This window comes from Streptopelia decaocto (assembly GCF_964273445.1).
Source record: "Streptopelia decaocto genome assembly, chromosome: 14".
NCBI lineage: Eukaryota > Metazoa > Chordata > Aves > Columbiformes > Columbidae > Streptopelia > Streptopelia decaocto.
The window spans coordinates 4649913-4673203 of NC_138669.1; the positions used below are offsets into that span (position 1 = coordinate 4649913).

Here is a 23291-nt window from a genome sequence, read left to right on the forward strand (position 1 = left end):
TGAGGGCATCTGGAGAGCAGCATGACCTGGCCAGATACCCTGTTTTCTCGAAAATAAGACCTACCCCAAAAATAAGCTCTAGCATGGTTCTTCAGGATTTTTGAGGATGCTTTAAATATATCTGTACTCCAAAAATAAGTTCTAGTTACAGTTCATTTAAAAAGTCAATTTAAATAGTGTCCAGGCAGCTGTACATGTTAAAAAAAAGGGGGGGGGGGGAAGGGCATCTTTTGGAACAAAAATTAATATAAGACCCTGTCTTATTTTTGGGAAAACAGGGTATTGAAACCATCCACAAACAGAACAGGACAAAACCTCTGGCTATGGGATCCACATCTCCCATGGCCCAAGGCAGACACTGGAAGCTCCCTGGCCAAGGCTGGGAAGAGCATCTGCTGGAGTGAGTCCTTCCAGGGGCACCCCCGTGGTGGAACTGGAGGGAGGCAAAGATTCAGAAATGTTTCAGTAACTGAGAAGGAAGACGTCCTGCGGTGAAGGACCACCTCTCTGCTTAGCTCAGCCAACACAGGGCAGAGATAACTGGAGAGCTCATGCAGTGCCAGGGGATGCTGGAAACACCAGGTGATCCATCAGGGGTAGCCAGAACAAGGGCTGGGAGCTCATCAGCAGAATTCAGTGTAAAATCAGACATTGCTTCTTACCAGTGCAGTATCCTGCTGGGGGAAAAAATACCTCTGTCATCCTTACAGCAAAGCAACCCCTCAGAGCGGGCAGCCCTGTGCCACAGCAGCCGTGGGGTGACAGGGACAGAGCCCCAACACTCCCCTGGCCACCCCTGCACCGAGGCAGCCCGGGCTGGCACCGTGGCCCAGGGCAGAGACGCCTGATGACACCTCCCGCCGGTCATTAGTCACAGCTCACAGCCCTCCCTCCTCCATCTGGACCAGCTATTAGCAGCTATTAAGCAGGCATTTCCATGCAGCTGCCTAATTTGATAATGCCGCAATTATCTTGGTTTGTTAACAAGATTAAATTGCTAATTGGTTTGATTAAGCACAGAGCTCCAGGCACAGGGTGCCCATGGCCCCACACAGCCTGATGACTGCTGTGCCCAGTGCAGCAGCTCCTCTGCAGAGACAAGGGCAAGGCAGCAGCCCAGGAGAGCTTCGTCCTCCTAAAAACTGATGCCTGGGTCTCCAGATCTCCATGTGAAGGCCTGGAGAGACACAGCCAGCTTTGCTCTTGTCACCAGTGTCACCCAGCTGCTGGGCAGGGCAGGCAGGAGGAGATGGGCCAGAGGGATGCTATGGGGACATCTGGTCTGCCTCAGTCCTGCTGCTTTCTGTTTGGGAGCACTGCAAGTGCACCAACTGTCTGCATCCACCTACAGCTGAGTAAAACAATCCTCTGCCCTTCTCTCCCTGGGCACAGGTCCCCACCGACATGCACAGCAGCACCCAGCTCACCACTGCGGCTGTGCTGGGGAGTTCCCATCTCCATGGATTAGACCCACCCGTAGCCCCCTTGCAGCCAGCAGCCCCTTGCGGGGAGCTGGGCAATGCACCAGAACATGCACAGGGAGGGATCACTGGCTGTGTCAAGCTCCTGGCAGCATGCTTTGACTGAAAATCCTTTGGATCCAGGTCCCTGGGGAGGAAGGGAATTCCCCTCTGCATCCTCTGTACGTGCCAGCAAGACAGCAGGAAAAGCAATGAGACCTGTGCCAAAGAGGCAATATTTCCATGCTGGTTCTTCCCACGTCACCTGCTTTCCCAGGGCTAAAGCAGCCTGGAGATGGAGGGGTTCATTTCCTCTGGCACAGCTCAGGGCTCACTTCTGTGGGACCTTCTCCTGGAGCGGGCCCACTGGGGCTGGTGCTGGGAACATGGGCAAAGGCTGCGCTCAAGGACCCCGTTTTGCATTGGAAATGTCCATTGTGGTGTGTCACAGCAGCAGCACCACTGCAGGGCAGGCAGCCTTTCAGCGCTGCATCTGGCAGGTCTGGCTTATTCCATCTTCCCTCAAAATGGGTTTTGGGGCCAGTCACTCTTGGACTGATCCCAAAGGAAATATCCACCACTACCTGACTTCTCCCCAGGGATGGGATCCAGGGTGGCTCCCTGGGAGTCATCAGCTTTACAGGGACAGCCTTGTTCCATGCAGAAATTCACTTTGGTCTGCTATGAGACAGAGACAGGGCAGAAGTAAGGTCTCACCTACAGCACACCTCTTGCACACCTAAATGTCTTTTTAATATTTTCTTGGCGCCTTCTCAAGGAGACTGGGTGATCAGGGTTTGAATACAGAGCAGTTTGGTGCTCAGGAGTCATGCAAGACCTTTTCAAGGGATGATTCAAACTAATCTAATAAGAATTATCACAGCTTTGAAAACCCTAGAATAGGGAGGGTTGTTTCACTAGCCTGGCCCAGAAGTGGGAAGCTGTAATCCCAGCAGGATGCAGCAATTGCATCAAATCCAGAGGAGAAAATACCCCTGGCTGAGCAGATCCACCTGCAGGAGCTCTGCCCATGGACAGGTGCTGCTCACAGTCCTCATCCCCTCTGCAGAGAAGCAGCAGTATTTCAGGCAGGAAAAAGAGTCAATACCATTCTGGTCCCCACCATAAAATAAATATATACACATGTCTACAGAAAAATAAACCATTCTCACACTGCTGAAGGTCAACAGATGCATGAAAACACTCTGTACTTTCTTCTGTGGCATGATTTATATAAACTCAGCTCACCTGGACCAAGGCACCCATCAGCTGCAGAGGGGTTGCTCGGGGCCAGAGCTGTCTTGCAGCAGCTGATGCCCTCCAGTATTTTCTTCCTGAAGACACAGGGATGCGTTTTTCCCTCTCTAGAGTCTCACCATGAACACACCTTGGCTTGCATGGCCAGGATGCACCAGGAGCAATTCCGGGTGCCCTCCCACCCTTCCCAAATGGGGATCGTGTGGCACCAGGTCCCACTGTGCTGAGAGGGCATATGGGGAGCTGGTCCTGATATGGGGAGCTGGTCCTGGGCTGGCATGGTGGAGGGAGCTGCAGCTGCCACCAGGAAGCCTTTGGAACAGCTGGGGTGGAAACTGTCCCTTCTGTCTGGCTGCAGCACGTCACCTTGGTTGTGCACCACACCAGCTCCCTGCCTAGTGGGGGTGGCAGGGGATGGGACTGTGGAAGAGGAATGCCAGAGCAGCCCTCTGCAATTTCTCTCGTTCCTGAAGTGCTGCCAAGCCTTGCAAGATGCTTGTGGTGAAGCCCTTCGATCTGGCGCAGAAACAGCTCTGCGTGCCCCGTGACAGCCAAGAGGCAGCAGAGCTGTGCCGAGCCGCTCGGCTCCATCCTCCCCCTCATCCCATCGGGAATCCTCACCAGGCTGCTCTCAGCTGCAGCCGCACAAGGTTGCGCACCCAGGAAGCCTGTCAGACGCTGGCAGGGCTTCCCTGGGCTGGGGAACCTAAAGGAAAGGAAGGCAAAAAAAAGGCACTGGCAGCACCTTGTAGATGGGTAATATCCCTGCGTGCCAACAGTCCCTCATCCCCCTGCAGGAAGAGAGCAGAGGAGACAGGAACCTCATTCCTCTGCAGTAAAACACACTGCACGAAGGCATGCGAGAGCTGGGCAGTGGTGCAGGCAGCAGCGCCGGAGCCCCTCTCTAACACCCCAAGGTCTCAGCCACAGCCCCTCAGCCAGGCTGGCGTCTGCATTCAGCCAGGCAGCTGGGACGTTACCCAAATAACAGCTCTGGCAAAGCACTTGAAGCCTCACACAAAGTGGTTTGCAGAGGGGAAAGCCCTGGCAGGGAGCAAAACACCTCCCATAGGCACCTGCCCTGCAACAGCCCCCGCTCGCACACTGAAATGCAGCACAGACACCATCTCACAGCCCACGCACCTGCTCCGGGCAAGCTCAGGGTCATGAACCCATCATCATCCCCAAATCCACCAGCACAGGCACCAGGGTACCTGCACACCACCTCCCAAATGGGTCTGCTCACTTTCAGAGAGACCCTCACAGCTAACCCCAGTGCCTCCCCATAGCACAGCACTGGGGAAGAACAGAGTGGGCAATTTGTGCTGTAGGACAGCCAAAAAAACAACCTCCTGCCCCAGCTCCAGCTGCAGGGGGGAAGCCAGTTTCCCAGCTCCTTCGGGTCCCAACAGGGGAATTCCTGCCTCTTCAGCCCTGTCTGTGCCAAGGCGCACGCAGATGCTCCTTTCCCCGACAACTATGTAGGTTAATAACATGCAATGTGATTGCAAGACACAGGGAACCGCAAAGCTATGTCAATATTTAGCTTTTACACATTTGGCTAATTAGAGAGCAACCTGTGATTCCTTCTGAAGGAGGCAGGGCTGCTTCGCCCCTCTCCCTCCCCTTCCGTATCTTCCCGGTTCAGATGGGATAAACGTCAGCTCATTATTTCTGGAATTCGCTGGTCGCAAACGGTCTGTCCCAAAATGCTATTCCCAGGCACTGGATGTCAGAAATCATTATACTAAATAAAGCTCCATGAATGATTCATGAAGCTGAGTTTCACATTAATCAGGGAGAGATAGGCAAAAGCAGCCCAGCATTACAGACCGCTGTGTCGTGTTCTTGCACAGACAGGCAAATGGAGAGGTTTGGACCTCCAAGGCAGAAATCAGAGGTGTGGTGCAAATCAGAGAAACACCCTGGTCCCAACATGGTCAGAGCCTGACCAAGCAGACACCAAAAGCAGGCAATGGGCTGTCGTCCAAATACTTCTCTGCTTCAGGAGCTTCTGCGCCTCAATCATGTTAATGAGCCCAGGGCAGGCGGCTGCTGCTCCAAGCATCCTCCGAGATGCACAACTGCTTTTCACATTAGCCCTGGTCTCCAGCACAGGGCTGGGCCAGCACAGGACTCACGTACTGACTCCCTGGCTCCATGCACTATGACCATTAAAAATAGAACAATGTTTTTCTGAAATGCCATTGGGAGGCTCCATCCAGGGCCCAGGCAAATGGGGCTTCTGTGTCCCAGCACAGACTGTCCACCAATGGGTATTTTCTTGGGGTGCAAATCCTCCTTCCACTGCTCCAAGACTTTGGAAAGAAGGTAGATGTGTTCCTTCTTAGTACCTGAAGCTACTTAAAAAGGCAAGCCTTGGACCCTGTGAATCAAAGAGTGAGGGATGCCGTCAACATGGCAGTGCTGGTGGAAGGAGGCAGTGAAGCGTGGGATCCTGTGCGCATTTTGCAGGAGCGAGCGCCTGTGCCTCTCCCGACCAGCCAGCCAGCGAGCTCTCATCCTCGGGTCTGCCTCTGCATCCCTGGCTGCTCCTCTGTGGCTTGTTCTAAGATTGCTGGTAAAAAACCCCAAAACTACAAAAATACGGCAACGAGCAGCTAAGCCAGCTGTACAGCAGGAAAATTCCATAGCTGGTGTTGTAAAATCTGGGCTCTGACATGGAGACAGCAGCGATTCTCCATGCAGCAGCACAGGAATAACTATCAGGAGGCCAAGGAGCCATCAGACACCCCTGCTCCCCACACTGTGGCTCTGCAGCCTTCCTGAGGCCATCAGAGAGTCACCAGCCCCGAACCACAGCAGGGCTGATCCACCACTGAGAGCATCCACCTGGGGGGAGTGAGCGGGTCCCATGCCAGCCTGGTCCTCGAGATCCACCCCCTCCCCAAGGCTCCAGCATCTCACGGGGCAGGTTGCCAATGCTGCAGCTCCATCAGCCCCAAGTCCTCCTCCGTGGTCCGAGGTGTCCTGCCCATGCAGGGATGATGTCTGCAGGAGGGAAAGGCAAAGATGGGATGAAGGACGCCAGAAAGTCCTCCAGCATTCTCCAGACCCAAAGACCCTCTGCCACCAGAGTCCCTATAACCACCCCCATATTGCCAATACCTCCCGCAGGGACCCCAAAAGAGTGCATCCTTCTAGAGATGGGTGAGCCTCTCCCTCACAGCCCATGACCCATTAATCTCCAGCTGTAATTGCTTCTGCTCTCACCCCCTTGCCAGCGCAAGGGTAGCTGGAGGCAAGCCAGCAATGGGACCTGGGTGTTTGCTGAAAGCCTCAAACCACCCGGGCACTTCCTCCTGCGAAATAACAAGAATAGTGACAATTCATCACCAATTTATACTTTTGCCTTGAAATTTCTGACTCTGTCATCACAGCTGGGCAGGGACTGAAGAGGCACAAACCCATCTCCCTTTATCCCGACCCTCCTATTTAATGGAGAGACTGATTTTCAATTTGTCTCCTTGTGTCACCACTAAATACTCATTTATAAGGCAGTGCATGTCCAGGGCAGCACAGGGGCAGGGGACAGATGTCTCTACTCTATTCTACCTGGTCATGGCCATTGGGAGCCACCATGTGCTCCCTATGTGGCCATGGTCATGGCCATGGTCATGGCCATGGCTGTGCACAGAGATCAAAAGCAAAGTGGAAGGCAAGCATCTGCACTGCCCGAGCCTCTGGAGAGCCGAAGACTCAGCTGTGCTCTTGGTTACTTGAATGGTTTGGCCTGCAGTATTGTAAGAGTTAATTACAATGAAATTTGTTCTTCCATCTTCACCCATCTCTCTGCCGGTGGAGAAAGCAAGCGGTGAGCCTGCACTGCCTGCGCGAGCTCGGGTGTGATGATCAGTCGCTGTGGCTTTGTCTGTACTAGTAAATGAAATGTGCCTGGGTTGACTCTGGCATCAAATCCAGGTGGCAGAGAACAGACCAAGTCCTTGCTATGAACCCCTCCTCTAACACCATGCTACCTGCCCTTCTGGCAGCATCCCTGCCCTTCTGGCAGAATCCCTGCCCACCGGTGGCTCCCAGCCCTGCTGGGCTGGTCTGGAGGGGCTGCCTGACCCATGGGAAGCCCTGGCCTGAGATGCTCCAACAGATTAACAATGAACTTGGGAACAGCCCTTAGCTTTATTGAATTTGATGTTGGGAATGTGTTCCAGGTGTTGTAGAGCATGGAAACTACCTGGGGCAGAGACAGAGCAGACGGAGGGGATGAAGCACAGGGGAGGTTGCAAGTTGCTATAAGATGGAGGCAATGTATGTCCTCAGGGCATGTGGAAGCCATCCAAACAGTAAATCATTGCTCTGAAGCGCCTGACCTTACACTGCAACCCCCCCTCTCCAGAGGCTCACCATCTATATAAAAAATAGTACCTGCTGCGTTAAGATTCTCCAAGTTTTCTCATGTTTCTGGTTACAGCTTCTGAGCCCAACCACAAGCCAAGGTCTCCAGCAAGTTCAGTGAATGTTCATTAATCTTTCCTTGCCTGGGCACCCCGTGGGCTCAGTAAACTCCAAGCCAAACAAGTTTCAGGCTGTCAGAGCCATGGGCTGTAGACGGGCAATAAACCAAGAGCCTGTCCCCTGCCCACCACAGGCAGATGGCAACACAGTCACCTTACTGCAGGGGGCTGGATGCTGTGGGTGCATCCAAGGGCTTGAGAGTCTGAAGGAGGTTGGTTAAATAATTTCCAGCACGGAGCAGGCTGAGATCCCCCTGTCAGCAATGCCTACAGACACCCTGTGGCTCTGGGAGGAAGATGGGGCTGTGGGGATGGGACCCCGGAGCTGGTGGTCCCCACTCCCCTCCTCCTGCTCGGAGGATGCTCCCCCGGCAGCTCAGCTTTCCATCCCTGACACCCCCTGGGCTGGCTCTGGGGGGACACAAGGCTGCATGGGGACAGCTGATGGCACAGGAACGGGGACAGCCGATGGCACGGGAAGGAGAAGCCCAAACCCCCCCAGCCAGGGCAATCCCCTTGTGGGTGATAAACACACCAGCAAGCACAGAAACCACCAGCAGAAAGGAGCATTAAGGAAAGGCCAAACATCTTCGCCAATGGGAAACACAAGCGCAGGCTTTTGCATCTGCCCTAATTTAGCTCTTTCCCTCTGGAAAAGACTATTTGTTAAATGCTTTGTGTTCATGTCCCCAGCATTAATCAGCCCCCATTGGCTCCATGGACCCCTCTGTTCTCACAGGTGCCCTATCCCACCCTCCCACATGGCAGATATACTCAGTGGCTCCGGCCTTTCACAACAGATGTCCAAGGGGCTGAAAAGTGCTTGAAGATTTTTCTTTTAATTAAAGGAGCTCTGCAGACATGCTATATTCATATATATTTCCCCCTATTTTTTAATTTATTGCTACATCAGCTATTAAAAAAAAAAAAAAGGCAAAAAGAAGAAAGTAAGGGAGCTGCCACAAGCTGAGCGCCTTTCGGGATGAGTCACTGCAGTACTGAAATGGCTGCTGGCTTCAGACTCACCCTGCCTCTGCGATTTGCTTCCAGACTGCAGAAGAGACCACTGCAAGAGGTGTCACCCCCCGTCCCCGCATGGAGGATTTGCCATGTGGTTATTGACATAGTCCCCCCCCCAGGGCTTCTGTGGGAGGAGACCGTCCTTCCCCATGAGAGGAAGATGGAGGGAGACATGAAAGGAAGAGATGGTGAGGCATTTCCAGCTGACCTGATTTTCTGCCTGTTCATGTCTCCACTTCACTGCCAGTTAGTTCAGGAGTGGAGGTGGCGGCGCAGGGCTGGCCCATGCTCTGGGGAGCTGCACCCTCCCACCATGGCTGCAAACGCAGCTGCACCGAGTAAGTGTCCTTGTACCTCGATTTGCTGGGAAGGAACCTTAAAACAAGAATGTCCCTTTTCTGCCACTGCTTGCCAGTGTCAGCACGAAGTCAGGCCAACAGTCTCTGGTGTGCTAATGGGAGAGTCAGGCCTTTTGCATCTAAGTTTGTGCAGCAAAGGGAAAATTCACCTCGGGTACCATTGATGCTGCAGCCAAGTCCCCTCTGAAGGATGTTGTGATGCCAGCACAAGCATAAATGGGGCATCTGCAGCTTGGGAGGTGAACTTTGCAGCTGCTTCCAGACGGGTCTTTGAGCTGCAGCAGGAGCCGTGGAGGTGTCTCCCCTCCCTGTGTCCCCAGCCCCTTCCCAGAGTGACCCCCCCAGCCTGTGGACATTAGGGGCAGAGCCCCAGCAGCTCCCTGAATCACTTCCCACTCACGCTTCAGCTCCTCCACACAGCCCAGGGAACGCTCAGCAAACCTCCCAGTGCTGGGAGAGGCGGTTTGTGGGGGGGACAAGGCTCAGGTCTCCCCTGCGGTGCATAAATGAGGCTCTGGTGCAGAGATGAAGTGCTGGACGGAGTGGGTGCCTTTGCAGTGTGATGTGCGGCACCTTCCTGGAAAAATGGCTGGCTGAGAAATATTTTCAGAGGTGAAAAGAAAATTCACCCTGATCACCGTATGTCAGTGACAGGCAGAGAAAACCCCACGCAGGAGCCAGCCCTCCTCCCACCCTGTGGGCTGCACCCCGCTGGGGCTCAGCACCTGCTGTGAGCTGGGCTTGCAAGTGCCTGGAGCAGACAAAGCTGGGCATGTTTATCTTGCAGCTTCCTGGGATGCTCAGCCATCCCTAATTGCCATAAAAATAAATGCTTTTCACTTCATATCACAGAACAGAGGAATTTCCCTCAGGTTTTTTTTTCCCTCCTCTTTTTTTTTCTTTTCTGAGGCCTCCCTCAAAGTCATCCCTTCCCCCTCCCTGCGCTGCCTCCTTCCCATCTAAACAAGCACACGGCACACACAGTCTGACACACCACACACATGGAAACACACTGATGGCCCCGCAGCGGCGAGCGCTGCCTGGCACAGGGATGGGGCTGGCAGCACAGGCGGCCGCGGGAGGCAGCGTGCGGGCAGGGGGAAGGATGCTCGCCACCAAAAAGAGCTCTCAGCCAGCCACATGCAAACCTGGAGGATGGTGAGCACCCACAGGCTCCAGCCCCTTGGGCTGGAATCAGCAAGCCGAGGGATCCGGTGCAGAGGGTGGTGTGAAGTCTCGCCCTGTGTGAGCTGCCTGTCTGGCACAGCCACTCTGTGCTGGCTGCTTGAGCAATGAGGCATTGCTGTGCAGACATACAGCCCTTGCTGTCACCTCAGGAAGGTCTCCCATCCTTTTTTTCCTGTTTCTCTGCTCTGGCAGTTGACTTCTGGGGAAACTGGTGCACTTGCAGCGGTCCCAAGGCCACATGGGGATGGCCCTGGGTGGCAGTGACAGCTTGCTGACCTGAAACACGGCGTGTGTCGTGCCCGGGACTCTCCGCCTTTGCCCACCAACCGACAAGCTTTTAAAGAGACAGTGGGAAGCTCAACAAGCCAGGGCGGCTCTTCCCTGGGGGACCGTCCCGGTGCCCTGCGCAGCCCTGGTCACAAGGAGGAAGATGGAGCTGTATCACATGGAGGGAGACTGCAAGGGCAGAGCTGTATCATCTGCCCGGTGCAGGGCAGCGCGGCTGCTGGGGCCCTGAACACCCACAGCACAGGACAGCACGCTGCACCCCACGCAGGTCCGGGGGCTCAGCCCCCCAAGGGCAGCACTCGCTGCTTGGGCAGCTTCGCAAAGACCTGGGGTAGGCAAGGGCTGGACGAAGCCCGTACCCCACTGCAGCACCCACCAGCCGTCCCGCAGGCTCGCCCAGCTGCTAAAGGCACTTCCAACAGGTAAGGTGGGCAGGGTAGGGGCACCTATACCTGTCCTAGGGTTCCTGTCCCGCTGCCATCCCGGCTCGTCCCCGAAGGAAACCACCTGCCTTGCACCGGAGCTGCACCGACCCGCCAGCCGGTTTTATTAAAATCTGGTCCCCCGTGTTGTGATCCCTGTGGGCTGCCCCGGGGGACGCGGTGGGCTCCCCCCGGCATCCCCAGCCCTCTCCCCTGCACAAAGCTCGGGGAACGCCCCAGGGTACCGGGCGGGGGGACGGACGCATCGCTCCGCTCTGCTCCGGCCCCATCGCCTCCCCGCTCCCACCGCGCGGCTGCGGGCAGACCGGAGGGCGGCACCCGGGAGGGGCGGCGGGCGGGACCCCCCTCCGGCCCCGCAGAGCTTCTGCCGCCGCCGCCGGCCCCGCAGGGCTCCGCGGCTCCGCGCCGGGCGCGCACGCTGCGGCGGGGGCGGCGCCGAGGCAGGTGAGCGGCGGGGCCGGGCTCTGGCACCCGGGGTGCGGCGGGGACCCGGGGCACCGGCACCCGGAGCGCTGCGGGCACCGGCATCGCGGGGCTGGGACTCGGGCAGCGGCATCTCGGGGTGCTGCAGGCACCGGCATCCCGGGGTGCTGCAGGCACCGGCGTCCCGGGGACCCGGGGCACTGGCATCACGGGGCGCGGCGAGGACCGTGGGATCGGCAAAGCAGAGAACAGCAGGGAACGGGGCGCCGGCATCCCGGGAAGCCGGGGTACCAGCATCCCCGGACATTGCAGGGATCAGCACCCTGGGGTGCGGCAGGCACCGGGGCACCGGCATCCCCGGGTGAGAGGTCAACCGGAGCAGCGGCATGCGGGGGTGAGCAGGGATGCGGGTAGCGGCACATCGGGATGAGCGGGGAAGCGAGGTACCGACATCCCGGGATAAGCAGGGAACCACCGTGCCAGCAGCCACATCCCAGGATGCTGTTGGGACCCGGGGCACAGGGATACTCCTCCCGGTCCCTCAGAAGAGGGGTGTAGGAAAATCCCTCTCCCCGAAGCCTTCCTCCCGCGGGGGCTGCATCTCCTCCTCTTCCCCAGGGTGCAGGGCAGGGCGCGGGGGGTCCCTCCGGAGAGCTTCGCAGCCACAGCGTGGGACCCGGGAGCAGAGGCTGGCACAGGGCAGGTCATCATCTGCAGCAGGCGCTGGGCTGCCTGCTCGTAGCAGAGACCCGAGCTATCGGTAATCACCCCCTCCTGCACCGCGAAGAGAGCAGGGAGTCCCCCTGTCATCTGCATCCCCAGCCCCGGGCATTTCGGTGGGCTCTCAGCACACAGCAGCAGCTGATGCTCTGCCTGCAGGGAGCAGCCAGCAATGGAATCCCTCCTCTATGCTCCCCCCGGCCCGCCTGGCGAACACCCCCCACCGCCAAGGGAAGGCTTTGGTCCTGAGCATCATCAGGCCGATGGGTGCAGGGACGCTTGCAGCGATGGGGACAGGGCTCTGCAGGGACGCTTCTGGGTGACCAGAAAGCAGGTGTCTCCCCAGTCCCGCTCCAGCACATCACTGATGGGGACACCATTCTGCAGGAGCTGGAAGGTCACCCAGCCACATTCCCCCATGCCAGGTCCCCGTTGGGGACCCCCAGCCCTACCCCATCCCCACAGGCAAACCACACAGCATTTCCTCAGCTGTTTGCAGCCACCACCCCTGTGCACCTGGGACGTGCAGGGTCACAAGCCCAGGGTGACAGAGCATTTAGGACTGGGCTACAGGCAAAGGATGAAGGGTTTCCTCCCTCTCTGTGTGTTTCTAATGGCTCCTTTGAGACAAGCCACACGACTCCCCGCTGGGAAGCCTCGCTGAGCTGTAAGTACAGGGCTTTTTATTTGGATGGTTAATCTAAATCCATTGTACCTGGTTGGAAAAGCCCCTGTGTGCAATACTCCCTGCACTTGCTGCATCCTCACTTGAATGTCTATTAGCAGCTTCCTTCCCACTCCCCTGGGTCCCCTCCGCCAGTTCGAATAAACATACATAACTTCCATTTGAAAGCCTTTAAGCAAAAAATACGTTGTCAAGGGAAACTCTTCTAACATTTCTTACAGATATGCTTGATCTGGTTTTATATTTTTTCCTGTCATAAATTCATATGTCAGAGATTTTTTTTCACCACAAGATATGTATTCATTCGAATGCCCAACACCCAGCTCACACTGGGCTTGTATAATTCTGATGATTGTCTCATTAAAATAGCTTACAACGTATTTCAAAATCTATCAAAAAGAGACTGGCTTTATCTGTTCTCTTTTTCCAACCATTTATGGAAATTTTGGGTTAACTAAAGGGAAAATTTTGCAAATTCATCTTATTCCAGACAGAGACATTTGTATTCTCTGTCAATTCCACTTCAAAACAAAAAGACACCCCACCCTCCCCAGGTAAGCTTCTGTTTCCCAGCAGATACCCCAGCAAATGTGAGACAGGCTCACGCTTTGATGAGCCAACAGGGGAGATCAGGCCAGGTCTTAGTTCAAACCTCACCTTTGTTCTAAAGCTGAGCTTAGCTAGTCATGAAACGAGTAGGGAAAACAGTTATAAAACTATTAATTGCTGCTTCAGATTCCTAGATGAAAGCTGTATGAGGGCAGAAGTAATTGGCTCTATTCAGAAGCAAACATCAGAAAGGAGCATCTCAGACAGTTCACGACCCTTCTCCTTGCTCTGCTTCCTGCACAGGAGGGATTCCCCGGGGTACAAAGCCTTGCGGGGTCCCCACACCCACTTTTTTTTGGGGGGGTGGTGCTGAGAGGGTGGTGGGAGCTCCCTCCCCACTCTCAGGGTTTGGCACATCTTACCCAGAGCCACAGCCACATGCTGGGGATGGTCCTGCTGAGCTGCAGCATCCCTTTGGGCTTGTCCCACTGTCCCAGTAGCCACCTGCGCTGCCCTGTGCCCTCCCAACCCCCAAACCACCTCACCTTTGATGTTGGTGACACTTGGCCTGGCCTCCCAGAGCAGATGCTGCACAGGGAGGGTGCAGAGAGAGGCTGAGGATGGGGGTGGGATGAGCTGGATCCCGCAGACCCACCCCCATGGCCCCTGTGTGTGTGTTTGTAGCCTGAACGCACGAGCATCCTTCTGGAAAGAACCTGGATTAGTCATCCCCACCCCACAGATGGGCTGTGTGATGTCTTCCCTAGAAAAGCTAATCTATCACAGAAATTCCAGTTTATCTCAGAAAAGGAGTGTTTACACTCCCTTTTCTCTCTTGCTTTTATCTTAAGCATTAAAAAAATGATACTCTTTTTTTTTTTTTTTTTCTCCCCTTTGGAAGGCAAGACAGTGAGTCCATTAAGCTCTGAGGCTCATCACAAGCCAGTTTTCTCCTCCAGACGTGGTGTAATGGGAAGCGCTGGCTCTGTGGTGCAAAGCCTATGTCTTTAAGGAGCCCTGGCTGGGAGATGCAGTGGAGTTAGCAGATGCCTTTGCCAGGCTACTTCACACAAATCTGGCATTTGCTGCACCCACGGCCTTGCTCAGCTTAAAAACATCCCTATGGGGCTTATTTCTAACCACCACTCTGGTACCAGTCCCCCTCTAGCTCTTCTCTGACCTCCAGATTTAGATGCCAAAACGTTCCCAAGGTCCCTCCTGCTCCAATAAACCTTTTAACACTGTGTTTCTCAGACAAGGGAAAACGCGGAGCTCTAGTGTTTGTCCCATAAACCCCAAGAGATGTCAGTGAGCAACACAGGGCTGGGATGCAAAGGTGTCTGCAGGGGAACCGGGGTTCCCCAGGACAAAGGGGACCCGCCTCGTGTCACTGACCTGCCCTTGGCCCTCGGTGGCTGCTGTGGGACCGGACTGTCCTGTGCAGGGTCTGGTGGCACCTGCAGCCTTTTCCCTCGGCTCCTGCTGCCTGTCTGTGGCCCCTGTCCCTGGGTTACCCAAAAGCTTGAAAACTTCAGTGGGTGGCACAAGACAGAGAAGGTGAGAGATTTTTCTAATAGCAGCTGGCTGGTGAAAACCAGGGAGGGAAGGCTCTGAGGTGGGAGACAGCCCAGCCTGGAGGTCACAGCTTCCTCAGCGAGCGCTGCAGCAAAAGCGTCAGCGGCTGCAGAAGTTGTGTCAGTACCAGCAATGACCCTGGAAGTGTGGACAGAGCTCAGGAGCAAGTCACACCTCATAGTGGGATTTTTCCTAAGTAGCTGATGTATGGGGACAAATATAATTCCTCAACCAAGAGGACAAATCCAGTGTCATTTCTGAGGACACCCAACACCCCGTGCCAGGAGTGGGGGGACTGTGTGGCTACTCGATGCACCCCCAGGTGTTTTGATGAATAAGGTACATGGACATGCCTGATTTCCAGGTGACACAGAAACATCACAAACCTTTCTATTTGCCTTTTTATTCTAAGCTTCTGCTCAAGATGGGTTGAAGGTGTGGGAACGCTTCTATTTGTTAAACACTTTAACTGCTGCTCATTAGAAAATGGAATTTCTGCTGGGTGGAAAAGCTCAGCTCCCTGAAACACAATAGAAATCAAAACTTTGGTTTTTATTTCCCTACCAACACAGAGGTTTTAAACTCAGAGTCGTCAATCATTCTGAATAATGGTTTTGTTATGTTTCGATATATAAAAATAATATTAATATTTTACATGACAGAGCACACAAGAGGAAACAAAGCAGGCAGATTGTTTTAACACTTCTTCGACTGAAATTCTCCCTAAAACCTTTGTGAAAACACTTGGATTTTGTCAAAACTGCCTTTGCTGTTGGGCAGATTGCACCATCTAAGCACTTTTCAACCAGGTCTAATTAGCAACGTAGGTAGCTGGGCTACAAAGCTCCTGGGCAGAATCACTGCATCTGTTTTATCCATGAGTGAGGCTCTTTGGGGTGTAAATCCTCTCTTCAGTGACTAATTACCTGTCAGAACAGGAGGGGCAGTAAGCTGCCTTCCTCAGGTCTTTCATGATCTGCAAAGGGAGAAACTTTAAGAGGTAAAAAAAAGATAAGAAAAGTTTCACCTGGCAAAATCATGAGCTTTTTTCTTTTCCTTCCATCCTGGCAAAGCCAAAAGCTGCTTCTTTACCCTTCTCTCTCCTTGGTTCTCACTTTTCAAAATGCAAACATCCCCCTCCCTCCCCAGGGTGCTTCTGCCCCCCCCACCTCCCCCAGGAGCACCCGGATCAGGGGGAGCCCCGTGTCCCCTCCAGCCCCCCTGTGTCTCACCCGCAGGTGGAACCAGCTCCTGCTCTGCTGATCATGGTCAACAAGACCTTTAATTACTGGGGCCCAGGTTTTGAGGAGGACGTTATCAACATCAACGTGGGGGGTCTGAGAAGGCGGCTCAGCTCCAGCGCCCTCTCCAAGTTCCCCGACACCCGGCTGGGACGCCTGCTCTTCTGCGACTCGGAGGAGTCCATCCTCCAGCTCTGCGATGACTACGACGTGAGCGCCAGGGAGTTCTACTTTGACCGAAACCCCGGCTTCTTCCTCTACGTGCTCCACTTCTACCAGACAGGGAAGCTGCACGTCATGGAGGAGCTGTGCGTCTTCTCCTTCTGCCAGGAGATCGAGTATTGGGGCATCAATGAGTTCTTCCTGGACTCCTGCTGCAGCTACCGCTACCACGAGCGCAAACTGGAGAGCCGGCACCACAACTGGGATGAGGAGAGCGAGGTCAGCAGCGTGGACACGTCCCCTGATGAGATCTCCGACATCAACCACGACCTGCTGCATTACAGCACGCTGCGCTGCGGCAATGTGCGCAAGCGCCTCTGGCTCACCATGGAGAACCCCGGCTACTCCATCCCCAGCAAACTCTTCAGCTTCGTGTCCATCAGCGTGGTGCTGGTTTCCATAGCCACCATGTGCATCCACAGCATGCCCGAGTACCAAGAGGTAGATGAGAATGGCAACGTGCTCGACGAACCTGTCCTGCACAAGCTGGAGTATTTCTGCATCTCCTGGTTCACCTTCGAAGTGTCTTCCCGCCTGCTGCTCTCTCCCAACCCCAGGAAGTTCTTCAAGCACCCGCTGAACCTGATTGACATTGTCTCGGTGTTGCCCTTCTACTTCACCCTCTTGGTGGACGTGACCATGGGCAGTGACTCTGAGCTGGGCAACCTGGGCAAGGTCGTGCAGGTGTTTCGGCTCATGAGGATATTCCGGGTGCTGAAGCTGGCTCGGCACTCCACTGGACTGAGGTCGCTGGGGGCCACCTTGAAGGTAAACTGGTTCTCTATCTCCATATCTACTCCTGTAGTCTCTGGGTGAGAAGGAGACCTCTGGTACAGCCGGGGGATACAGAAATTCCCATTCCCAGTGAGCTAAGAGCTCTGGGTGGTGCGTGGAGAGTGTCCTTGGGGTGGTGAGCTGTTGGTTTGTGTGCCTGCTAAAGCAACCAAGTGTGAGGAGCACTGCACAAGTCTTCTCTGTAAGGCAAACAGCAGTTCACCCTATTGCTTGCAGACTTTGCTTCATGCAGAACTGGTGCATCCAGGGACTCGGCCACCCCTTCCCCACCATGGTGTGCAAGCCCCATTGCACGGTGTTGGAACGGACTCAGCCATGCACGGGTGGATGGTGATGTCCCACCAGAAGTGGTCAGTGCCCAGCAGGGCTGTGAGTGACCTGCTGAGCAGGGATCAGGCCAGCCAGCAGCTGCTGGGTATGGCAGCTTGGAGCTGCTCCTGTCCCCAGTCGGGGAGAAGCAGGAGCCTCCTAAGGACATGCTGGCAGCTGGCCAGAGGTGACTCCAACCCTTGGTGTCTGCCCATCTAGGCAGACATAGAGATCCTGGTCCAGCTGAGCTGACACTTGCATCCTCCATGATGTGATGAGTTTGGGACGGGCACATGGTTAACCACAGGTGGCACAAAGCAGTAGTAGAAAAACAAAGGGTTAACTGCAGGAACTGGGACAACCAGCCCAAGGCAGGGTTCCTGTCCCCTGCAGAGCCTGGGCTACCAGCAGCCACCCCTCAGGGTGCTGGAAAATCTCAGGGCAAGCAAGGTGTGCAGGGCTGAGGGAAGCTGGCCCCAGGACCTCATGGTCCTCCAGGGGATGAGGATACTGCGGAGCCAGCCAATGACCAGGGTTCAGGCATGCCAAGAGGTGGCATCCCTGCAGATTTGGTGAGAGGATGTCCTCATCCTCCATGGCGTGCTCCAAGGCTGTGGATCTCCTCCCCACCCCCAGCCTCCTTAGACAGACCAAGATCAGCTGTGACAAAAGCCAAAGCTTGAAGCCATCAGGAAATCCTCACCAGCCCAGTGCTGTGGTCCAGAGCTCCATCAATGCAGCGTGGCTGCGCAGCATGGACCAGCCATGGTCCCCTGCACAGCTCAGCTCTCCCCCACTGTCCCTCCCTCCTCCGTCCCCCTGGTGCTGAGGGCCATGTGCGCAAATTTGGGGAGGGTGAAACTGTCCCCTCACCTCCCGCGCTTACACAGAAAATCTAGCCTGATGCATAAGCAAATTAAACTCAGCCTTTAATGGTCTCTGATTCTTGGCGACCACATCAAGAGAAATCCTAAAGTGGATCCTCGAGCCTGCCAAGATGCAGAGTGACACATACTCCTCATGTCCCACCAGGCACAGGGCTTGTGCTGAGCACAGGGAGGGGATCACCAGGACAAACATCTCCTCTCCTCGTGGGACAACCTCTGGTCCCCACATTTAAACCAGAAGATTGTTTTTCAAGCGCTGCTCATGAAATATCCTTGTATTTTTTTCCTCCTTCAGACAAAGGCTATGCCAAGTGGCCAAAGAAAGCAATCTTAATAACAGTTTGAAATTCAACCAAAGGGATGCTTTCCTCCCACGCAGTGCCTGGCAGGGGCCAGAGCCGCAGCTCCTGGTGCTGCTCCCTCTGAAGGGCCATCGCAAGGATGGAGTGGACGCAGCTGCGGCTGGGGACACCCTGTTTGTCACTGCTGCAGCTGTGGCGGGGCCAGCAGGAGATGTCCTGGCATTGGCAGGACTCAACTGGCAGGTTGGAGCCATCGCCATGGGTAAGCCCTGGAGAAAAGCAACCCCGAGTGTGGCTGGGGATGAGCAGCAGGAAAGGTCTTCTGCCAGCTTCTGCTGTGAAGCAGGACCAGCCCAGCACTAGTTCCGCAAAGCCCACAGAGCATCAGAATATGCAGAGGGGGAAAATTCCCGGCATCCTCAAAGCCTGCTGAAAGCAGAGTCCAGGGAGGATTGTTTGAAATGAAGACACCTGAAGTGTTACCTGCACCATACTTACTGCTGCACACTCACCTTGGAGGAGCAATTAGCAAGTGACAGACCCATGTAGCGTTGCTTGCAAAATTTAAATAAAGTTGTACACATGGGAAGGGCTCTCTGATCCCTTTCTGTGCTCCATTTCATCGTGAACAACACGTTGCAGCAAAGCAGGGACTGACGGGCTCATCTGCATGTTATTAAGCAGCAGACAAGACCCGGGGAGCCGGCAGCATCGCGGCTCCAGCCTCTGCCGAGCGCTGATTCACTGAGTGACGCGCTGGAAAGTGCCGCTTCCTGGGGACTCCGGAGCCAGCTGTAAATGGGGATGAGCGAAGACACAAATCTGACGCAACCACTTGGCATTGTGATTTACCGGGCACATAAATTACAACGTCTTGTTAATCATAATTTACTTCCTATTGCAAGAGCATAAAGCAGCAGCAGAGGAGTAAAGGCTGTTAACAGCCAGGAAGTGGGAGCGATGGCTCTGGCAAGCCAAGTAATTGTTCTCCTGCCACAAAAGTGCTAGCAGAGGGATTTCTGCCTTTTGCGCATCATAAACCCTTAACGGTCTTCAGATTACTTGGGGCCTGATCCAGGGTCTTTTTAGCTTGAGGAGAGGCACCCCACACATCCCTGCCCTTCCTCCCTGCCATGCACAACATCCGTTACCATTATTGCAGGTCCCCGGGCGCAGGTTTGGTGTCTGTCCCCCACCGGCAGCCAATGGTGTTAGGCACTGAGTAATTTAGGCATCTGCAGGGATCTACAGGAGTGACTGTCTGTCTCTTGAGGGGCCTAAATACACAAATAGGTTGGAAGAGCTGGGGTGCACATCCCCAGGCTGCAGATGCATCACCCTGCTGTGGTTACTGCAGGCCACCTCCGTGCTCCATCCTCATGCTGGTATCTCCAGCCAGGCTCAAACTGGGCTCTTCCATTTCATTTGTCTTCTGCTGTACTGCAGGAAATACGTGCATTCAGCAGGGGAATGAGCCCATGCACAGCCCATGGCTGTCCCAAGGACAGACAGACCTCCTGCCAAGGCAGCAACCCAAAGAGAGCTGAGCAAACCACACCTTTTGAGGATAGAAGGCTGCAAATAGGTGGCAGCTGGTGCCTGAGAATCAGCTGGGAGATTCCTGGAGCCTCCCTTGTGCCACAAGCCCTGACCCTGCTTGTAAATTTAAGCAGTAGGACCCTCCAACACATCCCAGGGCCATAACTGATACTCTTTAAAAATGCATAAGGTTATTCATCTCTGCTGCTCCCCAGCTGGGACGTACAGATGTGCTGCTGAGCCCCAGCCAGGAGTGAGCCTTTCATGGCCAAGTGATGAAACATTCTTGAAACGTGGTGGCTCTGAGCTGTTTGTCCTTCCCAAGGAGCTCCTTCGAGCTGCTACAGGGCATTTGCAGTCTGAGGTGACAGTGGAGGAGGACATTATCTGCCCTCGGTATTACTGGCACTAGCTGAGTAGCTTTTGCCAGCAGACTAAGCAAAGTCTTCTCGCTCCCTGCCGTTAATCCACCTCCTTTATGTCTCATCCTGACCGTGGAAGCTCTTTTCCCACGTCTTCTGCTGTTTGCTTTGCTCAAATGTTGTTTCGTTTAGTCATTATGTAGTTTCCAGTTAAGCATTCTCTGGCTATTAGGAGATGGAAAAAAAACCCCAGGATCAGAGCTCTGCCTTCCTTTCCCCAAAAGACAAAGAACAAGGTGGCAGATCAGTGGGCAGAAACATTCAAGAAATTTGCTTGTGACAATCCAAAAGCGAGTAGACCAGCCGTGTTGACAGGAGGGCAGTGGCTTTGGTGGGTACTTACCCTGGCCCTGCCAGAAAATGGGGGCTCTGTGACCCCCCCGGCCCCCTGACCACCGCTCTGCTTTGCTTTCCAGCACAGCTACCGCGAGGTGGGGATCCTGCTGCTCTACCTGGCCGTGGGGGTCTCTGTCTTCTCCGGCGTGGCCTACACCGCTGAGAAGGAGGAGGACGTCGGCTTCGACACCATCCCGGCGTGCTGGTGGTGGGGCACGGTCAGCATGACCACCGTGGGCTATGGTGATGTGGTGCCCGTCACCGTGGCGGGCAAGCTGGCTGCCTCGGGCTGCATCCTGGGAGGCATCCTGGTCGTGGCGCTGCCCATCACCATCATCTTCAACAAATTCTCCCACTTCTACCGCAAGCAGAAGGCGCTGGAGGCGGCCGTGAGGAACAGCGGGAAGAAGGACCCTGAGGACGTGGAAAGCATCTCCAGCTGCGACCGAGACTCGGAGGCTCTGAGTGAGACCTCTCTGGGCAGGGGCAGCCCCGACCGCCGCGGTCTGACCCCCAGCTCCCACCCCACACCCTGAACCCCCGCGCCGCAGCACCGGGGCACGCACGGGACCCACTTGCTCACCGCAAGCACGGCACGGCTGCTGCACCGGGACACGGCGGAGCAGCCAGGCTCTCCCCATCTCGCACTGTGCCTGGCATCCCCCTGCCCTGCGGAGGACAGGAGGGCTTGGGGGAGATGCCCAGTGGGTATCGGCTGCTTCCAGCTCCGGGATACAGCAGCTGGGTCCACCCGGACGTGTCTCAACCCTCACTCAGTGACAGCCCCGCTCCCCCGAGGCTGCGGCGCTGGTCATACCCCTGTCAAAAAGAAATACAGGTGACCCCTGATCAGGCACTGGCCTGTGAAAGGGGATTTTTCTCTGCCAGAGGTTTAGTGCTGTTGAGGGTGAGGCAGCCCCCGGGCAGGCTGGCTGTCCCTGTGGGTCCTGTGCCAGATCGGCATCAACTCCCACCCCAGCCTTGTCCTACTCCCAGCTGGAAACAGCCTCAAAAGGCTCAGCAGCCCTGCTGGCCTTGGGGGGAAGGGGGTTGGAAATGAGTCTGTATGGGAGGAGAGATGGTGTCCAGCTCAAGTGAGTCCCACTGCCCCCAGCCCCTGAGGAGGCATTGACTGCACCTCACCTTCCTTCCATCACAACCGGGGTTCACCTGCTTCCCTGCGCTGCCATCGCTGGGAGCCCCGAGGGCTGGGGCTGTGCCGGGAGCACTGTCTAGGGACACCCGCCGGGGATGAGCGGGCAAAAGGGACACTGTGCTCTGAGCCAGGAGCAGCCTGAGGAGATCAAGCCTGGGGAACCGAGGGCGACCCCGGTGGGGTCTCCCCCACAAGCCCATCACTCCATGGGGCTCCCATGCTGTGGGACATTTGTTTCAGAGGAGTGGCTGCTCTCTGTGGGTGCTGGCACCCAAACCCCAGGGCAGAGGGGAGGCAGAGGCCCTGCCAACAGCTGTCAGGGAGCAGATGTGGGGGGACACTCCTGGGCACGAAGCTGCCTCTGCCATTGCCATATGCTTGTGATTTCCACTGTGGAAGAGCTGACAGGAAGCCCAGGGGCTGCAGCAGCCTGTGATGGGGTGGAGGTGACCAAAGACAGCCGGGTTCAGCACGTGCCCGGTCCCCTCGCCACAGCCCCCAGCCTGGCTTCACTCTGCTGCCTCGTCCCGCCATGGGGCCTGGCAGGGGCAGGAGGGGACACAGCGCCCTGGCGTCACCTGTGTCCCCACAGGGAGCCCAGCTCCCCGGGTGCCGTTGCACCCACCTTCCCTCTGCAGTGGGGAGCACCCCTATGGCCCGGGACAGCTGGGACACGGGGGACCTTGCACAGCTCCTCGTCACCACCACGTCTGAGCACCTCACAGTCGGGCAGGGGGGTCTGACCAAGAGCTGGGATCCCTTCCCATCCGGACCCCCCACCTGGCTGAGCACATTCGGGGCTGCTCCCAGCACAGCATTAATTCCCTATGGAGTTTTTCCTTGACCCCCAGTTCTCTGTTTGGAAACGGTGCAGCTCCTTTGTGCACAGAGGAAAACACCCAGCAATGCCTGTGCACCCTGCAGTTACCTAATCGGCTCAAAAATGTGTTGATAGCTGCAGGATGGCCCCAGACACCTGGGTCGGGGCGTTTGCCACCGGTTGTCCTGGCTGCCTTTGGGCACAGCAGCGGCTGCTGGTGCTGGCTCTGCACGGACCCATCTGCTGATTGCAGGGAAGAAAAGAGATACCAATGCCAGCGCAGGTCCAGCCTTTCAGAACCCAGGGAACAGCGGTGTGGGATGGGAGAGTGCTCACGCTCCTGGCATCACCAAGTCTTCCAGTATCGACGGTTCGCGCTCTCTGCGCTCATCCTTGCTGCGAGCTGGGACTGCTGGGCTGCCCCACCAGCTCCCGCTGCGCTGTTACTTGAATAACGGAAGGAGTTTCCCCTTCTCTCCATAAATATTCCAGTAGCAAAATGTATTAAAATGTGAAGACTAAATTACATATATTAATTAAAAAGCATTATGCAAATAATTATTAAAAGAGCATGTAAATTAATTTTCTATCTATGCATGGGATGCATACTGTATATTTTATTAAAGACCTAAGTGACCCGCTTTGGACGCTGGTTTTCTGTTCGGCGGGGCTGTGCTCCTGCAGCCACCGCCTGAGCGGGGCCGGGCCAGGGGCTCGGGGTGAGCAGCCCCCAATTAGCAGCTATTTCCCCTGACACTACTCTTGTTTTAAGAAACAAACTTTAGCTCCAGGCTCATGGGTC

The 23291-nt window shown here is 55.5% G+C and overlaps 1 protein-coding gene across 3 annotated transcripts; it reads left to right on the forward strand.

The window, feature by feature from the left end:
• Positions 1-9607: 9607 nt before the first annotated feature.
• Positions 9608-23130, forward strand: KCNS1 (potassium voltage-gated channel modifier subfamily S member 1). Of its 3 annotated transcripts, XM_082065368.1 has the most exons (4): positions 9608-9747; positions 9970-10487; positions 15699-16691; positions 20594-23130. In XM_082065368.1, exons 3-4 carry the CDS (start codon positions 15726-15728, stop codon positions 21047-21049), a joined length of 1422 nt encoding a protein of 473 aa, XP_081921494.1. In that variant the 5' UTR covers positions 9608-9747; positions 9970-10487; positions 15699-15725; the 3' UTR covers positions 21050-23130. The 3 variants fall into 3 exon arrangements, with proteins under 3 accessions (XP_081921494.1, XP_081921495.1, XP_081921496.1); XM_082065369.1 differs by lacking the exons at positions 9608-9747; positions 9970-10487 and adding an exon at positions 10846-10952; XM_082065370.1 differs by lacking the exons at positions 9608-9747; positions 9970-10487 and adding an exon at positions 11634-11691.
• Positions 23131-23291: the final 161 nt, after the last annotated feature.